Source organism: Giraffa tippelskirchi, chromosome 12 (assembly GCF_054371585.1).
Source record: "Giraffa tippelskirchi isolate mGirTip1 chromosome 12, T2T-mGirTip1v1.2.pri, whole genome shotgun sequence".
In the NCBI taxonomy this organism is placed as follows: domain Eukaryota; kingdom Metazoa; phylum Chordata; class Mammalia; order Artiodactyla; family Giraffidae; genus Giraffa; species Giraffa tippelskirchi.
Window position 1 is genome coordinate 72252531 of NC_137286.1, and position 14753 is coordinate 72267283.

Genomic DNA, 14753 nt, shown 5'->3' on the forward strand with positions numbered 1-14753 from the left:
GACTCCACAGCTGTTTTCCTTCCTGGGGAGGGTTCTGGCTCGAGTGGGAATGGCTCAAGTCTCCTAAGGTTCTGAAAGCCCACTGTGTGCAGATTCACGGTACACAGAGAGGAGAAGGTGGAGTCCTGCCCTGGAGGTGGTCACAGCTCACGGATGAGCCAGGCAGGCAGGCAGGCAGGCAGGGCATGAGAACACCTGAGCTGCCTTCATGAGTGAGTGGTGTGGGGGCAGAGGAAGAGAAGCCGGTCTGCTCCCTCATGTGGTGCCCAGGGCAGGTTGTCCCCAGAGGAAACCCTTACGACGGTGAGGACTCTCACTGCTGTTTCCCAAGGGGTTCCGTCGGTGCGTGTCTTCCCCGGAGCGGTCAGGCCGTCTCTAAAGTACACTGGCCATGGGCATTGCCTCTCCTTGGAACTTCCCATGTGTTTCTCTTTTGTATGGAACAGTGATTTTTCTAGAGGGGTTCTGGGCCACAAGGTTGTTGGGTCATTTGCTAGCCTTCTGTCGTGAAGAACGCTTTCCTGGGCGTTGGGGTGGTTTGTTGTTCCAGCTCCCTTTCTTGGCTTCTTTTGGGAGCTGGTGCAACAAGAGGAGCTCAGCCTCTGCCTTCTGGCTGAGATGTCACCCTTCAAACAGCAATGCCTGCCTGGAGATAATGATGGCATTTGCCAAAAGGGCTTCGTTTGGCACATGATATCTTGAAAGGACGTACACCGTCCTTTCAGCTATCAAAGGCTAGTTCAAATGACATAAAAATGAGAACTCTCCAATGGAGTCTTACAGTAGGTGGAGAGTCCGAAAAAAACTCCTTCAGTCATCTCACTGAGAGTCATTGATTGGGGACACCAAGAATATAGGAAGGAATGCAGAAAGAAAAGATGAAATTGTGGTCAGGATCGGGGGGAGGGATGAACAGGGCCTGCTTGCCTTGAACCCAGGCTTTGTTGGCGGGTGGGGCATAAAGATCGAACGGGTCTGAAACTACAGAGTGGTGATGGTAACACCGTATCACCAGAGTTACACAACAGTGTCCCAAATTGCAACAATGATGAAAAAGTTTACTAATCCCAACTTAACCAACAAAAATAGACGAAACCATACAAAAAGTAAAACATCACCAGAAAGGTGGAAACAAACCAAATGCAAAGCAGCTCAGGGGAAAGGAACTCCATGTCCCCTGGGGGCAGACCGAGTTGCCGGCGTCCACGGTGAGCAGACAGGGATGGAGGCTGCAGAGCCGACCGCTCCCCTGGACATGGTGTTTCCGGCAAGGGCTCTGGGTCTCTGTCCAGAGCGGGGGCTCGTTCTTCCTGCAGGGGCGGGTGAGTCATCGTCGGCGTCTGGGTGTTGCGCGGGAGCCAGGGCAGGCTCTCCCTGCCGAGGCGGTGACTCCTCCTCTGCCTCGGGTTCTCCTGCCAAAGCCCGAGCAGGTACAGGTGCACGTGGAGGTGGAGGTTCTGGCTGAGGGGGTGGGACATCAGTGCCTGGGGCTGGGGGTCCTGCAGGCACGGAAATCCGATCTGCCCGGTGTGCTGGCCAGTACCCAGCTGGCCTGGTGTCTCTGCGAGGGCAAGGCTCGGTTCTCCATCTGCCCTCGGTGGATCCCTGGGTCCTGCACCTGGAGCCACCACCTCTGTAGGCACAGGTCTGGGAAGTGGAGCCTGGTTCCAGTTGGAGGCCAGTGCTAGAGCTGGGGGAGAAGCAAAGTTTGCCCACAGACCAGCCTTGGCATGTGCGTATCCCGGGACAGAAAGCTTCCAAGAGATTCCGAAAGAATACCCAGGGTTGGATGTCTTTTGGGACTGAAGTGTGCAAGATGGGGGTGGGGGTGTGAGGCCAGCGCTTGCTGCAGGCCCAGCAGCATCTTTCGGGGACTCGTCCCTGTGTAGCTCAGCACCCCCTCCCCACACACTCCCGTGCACCAGCCCCAGCGTCCTTACCTCTGTGCTCTGGCGTGCTGGGCTCCAGGTCCTCCTGCTGCCTCAGAGGCCGGGGTTCTCGGGACTCTGGGTCGGAGCCGGGTGTGCTGAGCTCCGTGGCAGCCTCAGACTGGGCCGCCGGGTGTATCCTGGGCGGTGTCTCGGCAGCAGGCCTTCCCCGCCTCCGCTTCGCCCCCGGTGGGGCTGATGCCTCCGTGGGCACGCTCACCTGGAGCCTGCACTGGGCCTCACGGGCGGGGGGTTGGTGCTCCGACCCCTCCCTCCGGGAGGTGGACGGGGTGTCCCCGTCCTCGGCCTCATCACGTGGGAAGCTCTGCAACGACAGTGACCGTCAGCCAGCCGTGCTGGGAGTTTTCCGAGCTGGGCCTGGCCAGTGGAGCCGCTGCTTCTGCCTGCTCGAACTTCTCTTCCCAGAAGGGTCAGAGACGTGTGTCTGCTCAGATCCCCACCCGGGAGGAAAGAGACCCACCTGAGGGTGTGAGGTCAGCCTGGGCGGCCGGCCCTGCCCGCACTGTTCCCATCCCAGCCAGCCTGATCTCCCCTGGGGTGTGGACACAACTTGTCCGCAGGCTTCTGACCCCACATCCGCCTGGGCTTCCTTGAGGGAGACACACCCCGAGAAACCCGCATCCACACACACAGGCAAAGGACCCGGTGTTTCCGGGTGGCATGGGAGAGGTGGCCTGGCCCGGCCTGGGGCTCCCCGTGTTACCTTTCTGTTTCTCCGGGCAGAGGGCCAGAGGCCTCTCGGGGGTGCCCTGAGCCAACGTCGACAGGGTGCCCACGCACACTGCCTGTGAGCTCTCCTGAGGCCCCGGCCTCTGGGCAGGGGCAAACAGCAGAACATCCTGGCAGCAAGAGATCTGGCTGGGGGCTCCTCTCCGCTCTGGAGGCCTGGATACCCGGGTTGCGGGTTCTGTTGGGTTCTGTTGCCGGCAGGTGACATCATTTCCTGGGGTTCGTGCTGAGGTCCCTTCCCCAAAACTTCCCAAGGGAATCTCTGGGTTTCTGACTGCTCGACCACCCCCCTTAGGCCATGTGCAGGCACATTGACAGCCACACAGCCCAGCCCACAGCCCTGGGGAGGCCTGGGTGCAGCCAGGGCCTGAGCTCCGAGGACCCCGCTGCTCTCAGACCAGGCTCCTTCTTCTCATAAGTGGTGTGGCCCTGGACAAGCATATGCCCCTCAGGGTTTCCCCAGTCTCTCCATCTGCAGAGTGGGGGTCATTCTCCCATCTGTTTCCTAGGTCTGTCGGCCTACGAGCAGCTCCATGCCTCTCCACCTGGGGCCGATATCACGTGGAGCTTGTGCGCTGAGACTTCAGAAAGAAAGACTCCATCCAGGGCTGACACAGCACAGAATGGGGCAGAACGAGGCCTGGATGCGCCGTGGTACCCAGGAAAAGGCACTGCCCCTCCTGACTGTTTTGAGACCCCACATCCAAGTTGGAGGCCCGAAAGGAAGACTCGAAGGTCTCCCTCTCTTATAGAAAAGAGTAGCCAACTTTCTGGTCCTCTGTTTCCATTGAGATTCTGTTCAAGTGTCCCAGCTCGGCTTCTGCGGGTGGCTGAGCTTCTAATGGCTCCCTGCGTTCTTGTCTTTTCCTCTCCAAACCTTCCGTCCTTTTCCCCCTTCTGGGGTGGATGGGCGGTGTCATTGCTTCTACCTTCGAGACAGATTGATGAAAAGTCTGGACCATCGACTCCTTTCCTCTCTTTGGTTCCGTGTCTCTCTCTGGCTGTGTCCCTCTCTTTTCCTTTCTCGATTCAGTCTGTGTCTTCCTCTTTCTCTCTCGTGTGTGGATGGATGGATGCTAGGAATGCACATGTATATGATTAGATGAGGGTTATGTTTTAGGGATGGGTTAGAGGGAGAGAAAGGCTTTAGGTCGGAGTTGGTCATGGGGGAAGGGTCAAGGGTGGTGGTGGTGTTTCTTGGAATCTGAGTGCTGTGCATTCTTCGTCTCTTTCCATATGAACCCCTTCTCAGATACACCACTTGCAAGGAGTCTCTCATGTTCCGTTTCCTATCTTTTGCATCTGTGAATGCTTAGCTTCTCTGTTGTGAAGAGGTTCCATTGGATGGAAACCCATTGGTGTACTTCATTTCCCTCTTTCCCTTACTTGAAGAGACGCATTTCTACCTCCGCCCAGCAAATGGCAAGGAGACTCTGATGTTAAGGAGCCTTTGACCTACGCTTCTTTCTAGCTATCTCATGACATCAGTCTTTAGGGTGAGGTTTTTCCCCGATATTGAGGTGGTGTGAGATCAAAACCAATAGCGTTCTTCAGATGTAGCTGTCTGGTTTTCCCATGGCCATTTATTGAAGAGGCTTTCTTGTTCCCATTTGGATATTCTCCCCTTCTGTGTCAGAGATGAGTTGACCATGGATGCCGGGGTTTGTTTCTGGACCCTCAACTTTATTCCATCGATCTGGATCTGTGTGTGTTGTTGTATTCCCAATAGCATACTGTCCTGCTGCTGCCGCTGCGGCTAAGTCACTTCAGTCGTGTCTGACTCTGCGCGACCCCATGGCCTGCAGCCTACCAGGCTCCTCCGTCCAGGGCATTTTCCAGGCAAGAGTACTGGCGTGGGTCGCCATCGCCTTCTCCGATACGCTCCTGAGGATCCTAGTTTGGTCGTCTAATTTCCTTTCACACAACCTTGGATGTCCGTATCGGGGCTTTTTCGTCGGATTGTATTGACAATTTAGGCTCTTTTCTGTTTCCGTAACCCCTTTTGCAATTCTTTGTTCGGTGCGACAATGCATTGGCATTTTGGGAGGAATAGCATCCAAGCTGTGGATTGCCTTGTGGGGCTGTGACATCATTTTCCCAATAGGAATTCTTTCAAGCCCTGAGCACAGCTTCTCTTTCCAGTGATTGGTGTGGGCTTGATCTTCCTTCTTCCATCTCTCGCCGTTTTGTGAGAACAGGTCCTTCCTTCCCTTCTGGGTTAGATGGACTCGTGGGTATCACTTCAGTGAATGGCATTGTCAGTGGGGGTGATAATTCCCTTCTCATTGGAAGACTTTGCTGTGAGTATTAGAAATGCAAGTGATTTCTCTTCCCCTTCCTCCCTGTCCATCTCTCAGAGCCACCGGGAAACAGAGGCCTCATCCAGGGTCACACAGGCCTGAGGGAGTGCAACTAGACTGTTGTTTCTTCAGGCCCTCCGTGCTGGACATCATCCGGGATACTCTGTGTGTGTCTTCCTCAGTCTGGTGTCCCTTCAGACCTTTCCCTAGTTTTCACAGGCTTGTTGTGTTGGTGTTCTTTGTCTGTTTGGAGACACATCCTTGAGAAGCTTTGTGTTTCCACTCATTCGTCTCGCGATGTATGACCTGTCTTTTGCTTTTGTAATGAGGTCTTTCCCACAGTAGATATCTTTGATTTTGCAAAGTCCACTGTATTCTCTGGGTTGTTTTGTGGACTGCCTTTTAGTTTTGTGTGTGAAGACTCAAAGCACGTGTCCGGTTTCTGCTCATTGTTCTTCTAGATTTGTGACAAGTTTTCATGGAAACTTTGTCTAGGGATAACTGGAAGTGAACTCGGTGTAAAGTGTCAAGTCTCCATCTCCATTCATGTCATGCCCTGCAGTTTCCAATTCCCTGTTCCTGAGTGGTTTTGGAGACCTTGTGGGAAGTTTGGTTGCATGGGAGTTTGCATTTCCACCTTGAGTAGATTCCCACTGTTCTGCCCTCAGGGACACTGTCAAGGGGGAGTGAGGAGCAGCCTGCACTTCCAGCAGTGACCACACGGTGGGGCGAGTGCTGCTCTCCCCTCTGGGAGCCCCAGGCCACAGGCATCCCAGTGAGGAGCCAGCTCTGTGCTCGGCTGAAAGGAGTTAGACTCTCAGGAGCCTCTGAGCCCTTGCCTTTGGATCACCCAGGGTGGGCATTTACTGTGACAGAAAAAAATTGCCCTGAATTCCATGGACGGAAGAGCCTGGCTGTGTAGAGTTCGTGAGTTGCCGTGAATCAGACACAACTGAGGACACAAAAACTCAATAGACTAAAACACTTTTGGGGGGTGGGGGGAGTGAAAGGGGGTGATGTGGGGTTTTTTTGTGGTATATAATAGCCAAGGGAAATCTAGTTTAAACCTAAATTCACATAGATGGGAAAGGTATAGCTCTCCGTCACCCTATTAAAAAAAAAAAAAAAAACTACTTAACTTTTCTGAAAGTTTATTTAGTAGCTTCCTTGAGCAGTTCATTGTGAAGCATTTTTTTTTTTTTTCTGTGACATCGGCCTCATTAAAAAGTACGGTTTGCCTTTACTGGATAATTTTGTTCATTGGTTTGTTAGGGAATCTTGGTAATATTTGAGTTTCCTGGGGAGCATGGTCACATGACCTGGCCCTGGCCAATCGGTGCGTTCCACCTCCCTGGCCACTGTGATTGGCTCCGGACTGGGGCAGTGCCCAATCGGGGCCCAGGGCCGGGCCTCACGTTGGAAGCCAGGGGAAGACGAGCTCTCGTCCTGCTGGGGTAGGGGAAGGGGTGGGGCCGGGGGAGGTCAGGCTCCAGCAGTGGGAGGGGCTTGAGGTCCGCCTGCGGCAGTTGGTGACCTTCCTGCTCCCCTCAGGGCAGAGCCGCCGGCCTGAGAATGAGGGCGCTGCTGAGCCCAGGGGCTGGGATGGCCCGTTGCTGCTGTGGTCCCAGAGCTCCACCCGAGACCTGACGGAGGCCGTCTGCCCGTGAGTCCTCTCCCGCTTGTCTGTCAGCTTGTTTGAACCATGCTGGGTTTTCTGCCCAGCCGGCTAAGGGGAGTCCCTGGAAATGCAAGGGTGTGGGTTTTGGCAGACTTCAGGGAAGACATGCCAGATGAGCCTGGGAGACTCCAGCTTAATCTGGATTCAGGAGATATCTCTTCGGGCCAGCTAGTAATTGTAGGATAAGCCTAATGAGTCTTCACAGGATGAAGAGAGTAACGTGCCAAGGTAGCAATCGATGTCCTCATTCGAGAGGATGATGAAGCTGGTGCTCAGAGAAGGGGGGAACTTGGCCACAGCAAGGAGGTGTGCACCCAGACGGAACCCCCAGATCCGGCCATTTGAGCTCAGGGAGGCCACTGGTGTGGCTTGTCCCTGTGGCAGGGGCCGAGGCACGCAGCCCACCCTGATTCCTGCGGGGGCCTGACTTGGGAAGTGCCATCTGGTAGCTTTGAGACTCACCAAACCAAATTGCACTGGAGAGAGGAAGGACACCTTCCTTCATCCACCCCCCACCCCCGCCGGATTCCCACATACCCTGACCCCTTTCTCTGGATTTCGGAGCCCTTTCCAGAGTCCCGCTCATATGACCTCATTCGAAGTGCACTGTGGACGAGCTGCCATCTGCAGCTGCTACCACAGCAGCCAAGGGCTTTATCTCCCGAGTACCTCCCTTCCTTTGGAACTTGGGGGCCCTCTACTCCCCACTTGCACACCACAGACCTTTGCTGAGGATTGTGGGGACCCTCACTCAGTTTGCAGCACGTTGTAGCCATCCCTGTCCTCTCAATACCTCCCTTGCAACTCAGCTTGTGAGCTCCTTTGGAGCAGCGTGGCCCACCTGGCTGCAACGGCAGAGACACAGCTGACAGTGAAACAACAGCTTCGATCTGACAGCCGGAAAGCTCTGTCAAAAGGGACCTCCCTCTTCACACCGTAGAGGCTGTAGGAGCCGCCAGGGTTTGGGAACCAGTGCTGGGGCCAAAATGACTCCACAGCTGTTTTCCTTCCTGGGGAGGGTTCTGGCTCGAGTGGGAATGGCTCAAGTCTCCTAAGGTTCTGAAAGCCCACTGTGTGCAGATTCACGGTACACAGAGAGGAGAAGGTGGAGTCCTGCCCTGGAGGTGGTCACAGCTCACGGATGAGCCAGGCAGGCAGGCAGGCAGGCAGGGCATGAGAACACCTGAGCTGCCTTCATGAGTGAGTGGTGTGGGGGCAGAGGAAGAGAAGCCGGTCTGCTCCCTCATGTGGTGCCCAGGGCAGGTTGTCCCCAGAGGAAACCCTTACGACGGTGAGGACTCTCACTGCTGTTTCCCAAGGGGTTCCGTCGGTGCGTGTCTTCCCCGGAGCGGTCAGGCCGTCTCTAAAGTACACTGGCCATGGGCATTGCCTCTCCTTGGAACTTCCCATGTGTTTCTCTTTTGTATGGAACAGTGATTTTTCTAGAGGGGTTCTGGGCCACAAGGTTGTTGGGTCATTTGCTAGCCTTCTGTCGTGAAGAACGCTTTCCTGGGCGTTGGGGTGGTTTGTTGTTCCAGCTCCCTTTCTTGGCTTCTTTTGGGAGCTGGTGCAACAAGAGGAGCTCAGCCTCTGCCTTCTGGCTGAGATGTCACCCTTCAAACAGCAATGCCTGCCTGGAGATAATGATGGCATTTGCCAAAAGGGCTTCGTTTGGCACATGATATCTTGAAAGGACGTACACCGTCCTTTCAGCTATCAAAGGCTAGTTCAAATGACATAAAAATGAGAACTCTCCAATGGAGTCTTACAGTAGGTGGAGAGTCCGAAAAAAACTCCTTCAGTCATCTCACTGAGAGTCATTGATTGGGGACACCAAGAATATAGGAAGGAATGCAGAAAGAAAAGATGAAATTGTGGTCAGGATCGGGGGGAGGGATGAACAGGGCCTGCTTGCCTTGAACCCAGGCTTTGTTGGCGGGTGGGGCATAAAGATCGAACGGGTCTGAAACTACAGAGTGGTGATGGTAACACAGTATCACCAGAGTTACACAACAGTGTCCCAAATTGCAACAATGATGAAAAAGTTTACTAATCCCAACTTAACCAACAAAAATAGACGAAACCATACAAAAAGTAAAACATCACCAGAAAGGTGGAAACAAACCAAATGCAAAGCAGCTCAGGGGAAAGGAACTCCATGTCCCCTGGGGGCAGACCGAGTTGCCGGCGTCCACGGTGAGCAGACAGGGATGGAGGCTGCAGAGCCGACCGCTCCCCTGGACATGGTGTTTCCGGCAAGGGCTCTGGGTCTCTGTCCAGAGCGGGGGCTCGTTCTTCCTGCAGGGGCGGGTGAGTCATCGTCGGCGTCTGGGTGTTGCGCGGGAGCCAGGGCAGGCTCTCCCTGCCGAGGCGGTGACTCCTCCTCTGCCTCGGGTTCTCCTGCCAAAGCCCGAGCAGGTACAGGTGCACGTGGAGGTGGAGGTTCTGGCTGAGGGGGTGGGACATCAGTGCCTGGGGCTGGGGGTCCTGCAGGCACGGAAATCCGATCTGCCCGGTGTGCTGGCCAGTACCCAGCTGGCCTGGTGTCTCTGCGAGGGCAAGGCTCGGTTCTCCATCTGCCCTCGGTGGATCCCTGGGTCCTGCACCTGGAGCCACCACCTCTGTAGGCACAGGTCTGGGAAGTGGAGCCTGTTTCCAGTTGGAGGCCAGTGCTAGAGCTGGGGGAGAAGCAAAGTTTGCCCACAGACCAGCCTTGGCATGTGCGTATCCCGGGACAGAAAGCTTCCAAGAGATTCCGAAAGAATACCCAGGGTTGGATGTCTTTTGGGACTGAAGTGTGCAAGATGGGGGTGGGGGTGTGAGGCCAGCGCTTGCTGCAGGCCCAGCAGCATCTTTCGGGGACTCGTCCCTGTGTAGCTCAGCACCCCCTCCCCACACACTCCCGTGCACCAGCCCCAGCGTCCTTACCTCTGTGCTCTGGCGTGCTGGGCTCCAGGTCCTCCTGCTGCCTCAGAGGCCGGGGTTCTCGGGACTCTGGGTCGGAGCCGGGTGTGCTGAGCTCCGTGGCAGCCTCAGACTGGGCCGCCGGGTGTATCCTGGGCGGTGTCTCGGCAGCAGGCCTTCCCCGCCTCCGCTTCGCCCCCGGTGGGGCTGATGCCTCCGTGGGCACGCTCACCTGGAGCCTGCACTGGGCCTCACGGGCGGGGGGTTGGTGCTCCGACCCCTCCCTCCGGGAGGTGGACGGGGTGTCCCCGTCCTCGGCCTCATCACGTGGGAAGCTCTGCAACGACAGTGACCGTCAGCCAGCCGTGCTGGGAGTTTTCCGAGCTGGGCCTGGCCAGTGGAGCCGCTGCTTCTGCCTGCTCGAACTTCTCTTCCCAGAAGGGTCAGAGACGTGTGTCTGCTCAGATCCCCACCCGGGAGGAAAGAGACCCACCTGAGGGTGTGAGGTCAGCCTGGGCGGCCGGCCCTGCCCGCACTGTTCCCATCCCAGCCAGCCTGATCTCCCCTGGGGTGTGGACACAACTTGTCCGCAGGCTTCTGACCCCACATCCGCCTGGGCTTCCTTGAGGGAGACACACCCCGAGAAACCCGCATCCACACACACAGGCAAAGGACCCGGTGTTTCCGGGTGGCATGGGAGAGGTGGCCTGGCCCGGCCTGGGGCTCCCCGTGTTACCTTTCTGTTTCTCCGGGCAGAGGGCCAGAGGCCTCTCGCGGGTGCCCTGAGCCAACGTCGACAGGGTGCCCACGCACACTGCCTGTGAGCTCTCCTGAGGCCCCGGCCTCTGGGCAGGGGCAAACAGCAGAACATCCTGGCAGCAAGAGATCTGGCTGGGGGCTCCTCTCCGCTCTGGAGGCCTGGATACCCGGGTTGCGGGTTCTGTTGGGTTCTGTTGCCGGCAGGTGACATCATTTCCTGGGGTTCGTGCTGAGGTCCCTTCCCCAAAACTTCCCAAGGGAATCTCTGGGTTTCTGACTGCTCGACCACCCCCCTTAGGCCATGTGCAGGCACATTGACAGCCACACAGCCCAGCCCACAGCCCTGGGGAGGCCTGGGTGCAGCCAGGGCCTGAGCTCCGAGGACCCCGCTGCTCTCAGACCAGGCTCCTTCTTCTCATAAGTGGTGTGGCCCTGGACAAGCATATGCCCCTCAGGGTTTCCCCAGTCTCTCCATCTGCAGAGTGGGGGTCATTCTCCCATCTGTTTCCTAGGTCTGTCGGCCTACGAGCAGCTCCATGCCTCTCCACCTGGGGCCGATATCACGTGGAGCTTGTGCGCTGAGACTTCAGAAAGAAAGACTCCATCCAGGGCTGACACAGCACAGAATGGGGCAGAACGAGGCCTGGATGCGCTGTGGTACCCAGGAAAAGGCACTGCCCCTCCTGACTGTTTTGAGACCCCACATCCAAGTTGGAGGCCCGAAAGGAAGACTCGAAGGTCTCCCTCTCTTATAGAAAAGAGTAGCCAACTTTCTGGTCCTCTGTTTCCATTGAGATTCTGTTCAAGTGTCCCAGCTCGGCTTCTGCGGGTGGCTGAGCTTCTAATGGCTCCCTGCGTTCTTGTCTTTTCCTCTCCAAACCTTCCGTCCTTTTCCCCCTTCTGGGGTGGATGGGCGCTGTCATTGCTTCTACCTTCGAGACAGATTGATGAAAAGTCTGGACCATCGACTCCTTTCCTCTCTTTGGTTCCGTGTCTCTCTCTGGCTGTGTCCCTCTCTTTTCCTTTCTCGATTCAGTCTGTGTCTTCCTCTTTCTCTCTCGTGTGTGGATGGATGGATGCTAGGAATGCACATGTATATGATTAGATGAGGGTTATGTTTTAGGGATGGGTTAGAGGGAGAGAAAGGCTTTAGGTCGGAGTTGGTCATGGGGGAAGGGTCAAGGGTGGTGGTGGTGTTTCTTGGAATCTGAGTGCTGTGCATTCTTCGTCTCTTTCCATATGAACCCCTTCTCAGATACACCACTTGCAAGGAGTCTCTCATGTTCCGTTTCCTATCTTTTGCATCTGTGAATGCTTAGCTTCTCTGTTGTGAAGAGGTTCCATTGGATGGAAACCCATTGGTGTACTTCGTTTCCCTCTTTCCCTTACTTGAAGAGACGCATTTCTACCTCCGCCCAGCAAATGGCAAGGAGACTCTGATGTTAAGGAGCCTTTGACCTACGCTTCTTTCTAGCTATCTCATGACATCAGTCTTTAGGGTGAGGTTTTTCCCCGATATTGAGGTGGTGTGAGATCAAAACCAATAGCGTTCTTCAGATGTAGCTGTCTGGTTTTCCCATGGCCATTTATTGAAGAGGCTTTCTTGTTCCCATTTGGATATTCTCCCCTTCTGTGTCAGAGATGAGTTGACCATGGATGCCGGGGTTTGTTTCTGGACCCTCAACTTTATTCCATCGATCTGGATCTGTGTGTGTTGTTGTATTCCCAATAGCATACTGTCCTGCTGCTGCCGCTGCGGCTAAGTCACTTCAGTCGTGTCTGACTCTGCGCGACCCCATGGCCTGCAGCCTACCAGGCTCCTCCGTCCAGGGCATTTTCCAGGCAAGAGTACTGGCGTGGGTCGCCATCGCCTTCTCCGATACGCTCCTGAGGATCCTAGTTTGGTCGTCTAATTTCCTTTCACACAACCTTGGATGTCCGTATCGGGGCTTTTTCGTCGGATTGTATTGACAATTTAGGCTCTTTTCTGTTTCCGTAACCCCTTTTGCAATTCTTTGTTCGGTGCGACAATGCATTGGCATTTTGGGAGGAATAGCATCCAAGCTGTGGATTGCCTTGTGGGGCTGTGACATCATTTTCCCAATAGGAATTCTTTCAAGCCCTGAGCACAGCTTCTCTTTCCAGTGATTGGTGTGGGCTTGATCTTCCTTCTTCCATCTCTCGCCGTTTTGTGAGAACAGGTCCTTCCTTCCCTTCTGGGTTAGATGGACTCGTGGGTATCACTTCAGTGAATGGCATTGTCAGTGGGGGTGATAATTCCCTTCTCATTGGAAGACTTTGCTGTGAGTATTAGAAATGCAAGTGATTTCTCTTCCCCTTCCTCCCTGTCCATCTCTCAGAGCCACCGGGAAACAGAGGCCTCATCCAGGGTCACACAGGCCTGAGGGAGTGCAACTAGACTGTTGTTTCTTCAGGCCCTCCGTGCTGGACATCATCCGGGATACTCTGTATGTGTCTTCCTCAGTCTGGTGTCCCTTCAGACCTTTCCCTAGTTTTCACAGGCTTGTTGTGTTGGTGTTCTTTGTCTGTTTGGAGACACATCCTTGAGAAGCTTTGTGTTTCCACTCATTCGTCTCGCGATGTATGACCTGTCTTTTGCTTTTGTAATGAGGTCTTTCCCACAGTAGATATCTTTGATTTTGCAAAGTCCACTGTATTCTCTGGGTTGTTTTGTGGACTGCCTTTTAGTTTTGTGTGTGAAGACTCAAAGCACGTGTCCGGTTTCTGCTCATTGTTCTTCTAGATTTGTGACAAGTTTTCATGGAAACTTTGTCTAGGGATAACTGGAAGTGAACTCGGTGTAAGGTGTCAAGTCTCCATCTCCATTCATGTCATGCCCTGCAGTTTCCAATTCCCTGTTCCTGAGTGGTTTTGGAGACCTTGTGGGAAGTTTGGTTGCATGGGAGTTTGCATTTCCACCTTGAGTAGATTCCCACTGTTCTGCCCTCAGGGACACTGTCAAGGGGGAGTGAGGAGCAGCCTGCACTTCCAGCAGTGACCACACGGTGGGGCGAGTGCTGCTCTCCCCTCTGGGAGCCCCAGGCCACAGGCATCCCAGTGAGGAGCCAGCTCTGTGCTCGGCTGAAAGGAGTTAGACTCTCAGGAGCCTCTGAGCCCTTGCCTTTGGATCACCCAGGGTGGGCATTTACTGTGACAGAAAAAAATTGCCCTGAATTCCATGGACGGAAGAGCCTGGCTGTGTAGAGTTCGTGAGTTGCCGTGAATCAGACACAACTGAGGACACAAAAACTCAATAGACTAAAACACTTTTGGGGGGTGGGGGGAGTGAAAGGGGGTGATGTGGGGTTTTTTTGTCGTATATAATAGCCAAGGGAAATCTAGTTTAAACCTAAATTCACATAGATGGGAAAGGTATAGCTCTCCGTCACCCTATTTAAAAAAAAAAAAAAACTACTTAACTTTTCTGAAAGTTTATTTAGTAGCTTCCTTGAGCAGTTCATTGTGAAGCATTTTTTTTTTTTTTTCTGTGACATCGGCCTCGTTAAAAAGTACGGTTTGCCTTTACTGGATAATTTTGTTCATTGGTTTGTTAGGGAATCTTGGTAATATTTGAGTTTCCTGGGGAGCATGGTCACATGACCTGGCCCTGGCCAATCGGTGCGTTCCACCTCCCTGGCCACTGTGATTGGCTCCGGACTGGGGCAGTGCCCAATCGGGGCCCAGGGCCGGGCCTCACGTTGGAAGCCAGGGGAAGACGAGCTCTCGTCCTGCTGGGGTAGGGGAAGGGGTGGGGCCGGGGGAGGTCAGGCTCCAGCAGTGGGAGGGGCTTGAGGTCCGCCTGCGGCAGTTGGTGACCTTCCTGCTCCCCTCAGGGCAGAGCCGCCGGCCTGAGAATGAGGGCGCTGCTGAGCCCAGGGGCTGGGATGGCCCGTTGCTGCTGTGGTCCCAGAGCTCCACCCGAGACCTGACGGAGGCCGTCTGCCCGTGAGTCCTCTCCCGCTTGTCTGTCAGCTTGTTTGAACCATGCTGGGTTTTCTGCCCAGCCGGCTAAGGGGAGTCCCTGGAAATGCAAGGGTGTGGGTTTTGGCAGACTTCAGGGAAGACATGCCAGATGAGCCTGGGAGACTCCAGCTTAATCTGGATTCAGGAGATATCTCTTCGGGCCAGCTAGTAATTGTAGGATAAGCCTAATGAGTCTTCACAGGATGAAGAGAGTAACGTGCCAAGGTAGCAATCGATGTCCTCATTCGAGAGGATGATGAAGCTGGTGCTCAGAGAAGGGGGGAACTTGGCCACAGCAAGGAGGTGTGCACCCAGACGGAACCCCCAGATCCGGCCATTTGAGCTCAGGGAGGCCACTGGTGTGGCTTGTCCCTGTGGCAGGGGCCGAGGCACGCAGCCCACCCTGATTCCTGCGGGGGCCTGACTTGGGAAGTGCCATCTGGTAGCTTT

General features: G+C 55.0%; 2 protein-coding genes and 1 long non-coding RNA gene across 3 annotated transcripts in view; 1 reads left to right on the plus strand and 2 right to left on the minus strand.

Moving 5' to 3' along the window:
* LOC145529708 (uncharacterized) overlaps window positions 1-14753 on the plus strand; it is a 221810-nt gene that overhangs the window by 39384 nt on the left and 167673 nt on the right. Inside the window, exons 7-8 of the long non-coding RNA XR_014071297.1 lie at window positions 6530-6641; window positions 14174-14285. This is a non-coding gene — a long non-coding RNA (uncharacterized LOC145529708). The remainder of the gene's footprint in view (window positions 1-6529; window positions 6642-14173; window positions 14286-14753) is intronic.
* Window positions 1038-2852, minus strand: LOC145529624 (uncharacterized). Its single transcript, XM_081550218.1, has 3 exons — window positions 2653-2852; window positions 1941-2253; window positions 1038-1690 (listed from the first exon to the last, which is right to left on the minus strand). Exons 1-3 carry the CDS (start codon window positions 2785-2787, stop codon window positions 1062-1064), a joined length of 1077 nt encoding a protein of 358 aa, XP_081406344.1. The 5' UTR covers window positions 2788-2852; the 3' UTR covers window positions 1038-1061.
* LOC145529561 (uncharacterized) lies at window positions 8682-13745 on the minus strand. The gene is made up of 3 exons (XM_081550144.1): window positions 10297-13745; window positions 9585-9897; window positions 8682-9334 (listed from the first exon to the last, which is right to left on the minus strand). The coding sequence occupies exons 1-3, from the start codon at window positions 10531-10533 to the stop codon at window positions 8706-8708; spliced, it is 1179 nt and encodes a 392-aa protein (XP_081406270.1). The 5' UTR covers window positions 10534-13745; the 3' UTR covers window positions 8682-8705.

Coding starts and splice junctions, on each gene's coding strand:
- LOC145529624 (XM_081550218.1), bottom strand. CDS start 2,787: ATGTTCTGCTGTTTGCCCCTGCCCAGAGGCCGGGGCCTCAGGAGAGCT. Junction 2,254..2,652: donor CTGCCCGGAGAAACAGAAAG/GTAACACGGGGA, acceptor CTGTCGTTGCAG/AGCTTCCCACGTGATGAGGC. Junction 1,691..1,940: donor CAGCACGCCAGAGCACAGAG/GTAAGGACGCTG, acceptor CTTCTCCCCCAG/CTCTAGCACTGGCCTCCAAC.
- LOC145529561 (XM_081550144.1), bottom strand. CDS start 10,533: ATGATGTCACCTGCCGGCAACAGAACCCAACAGAACCCGCAACCCGGG. Junction 9,898..10,296: donor CTGCCCGGAGAAACAGAAAG/GTAACACGGGGA, acceptor CTGTCGTTGCAG/AGCTTCCCACGTGATGAGGC. Junction 9,335..9,584: donor CAGCACGCCAGAGCACAGAG/GTAAGGACGCTG, acceptor CTTCTCCCCCAG/CTCTAGCACTGGCCTCCAAC.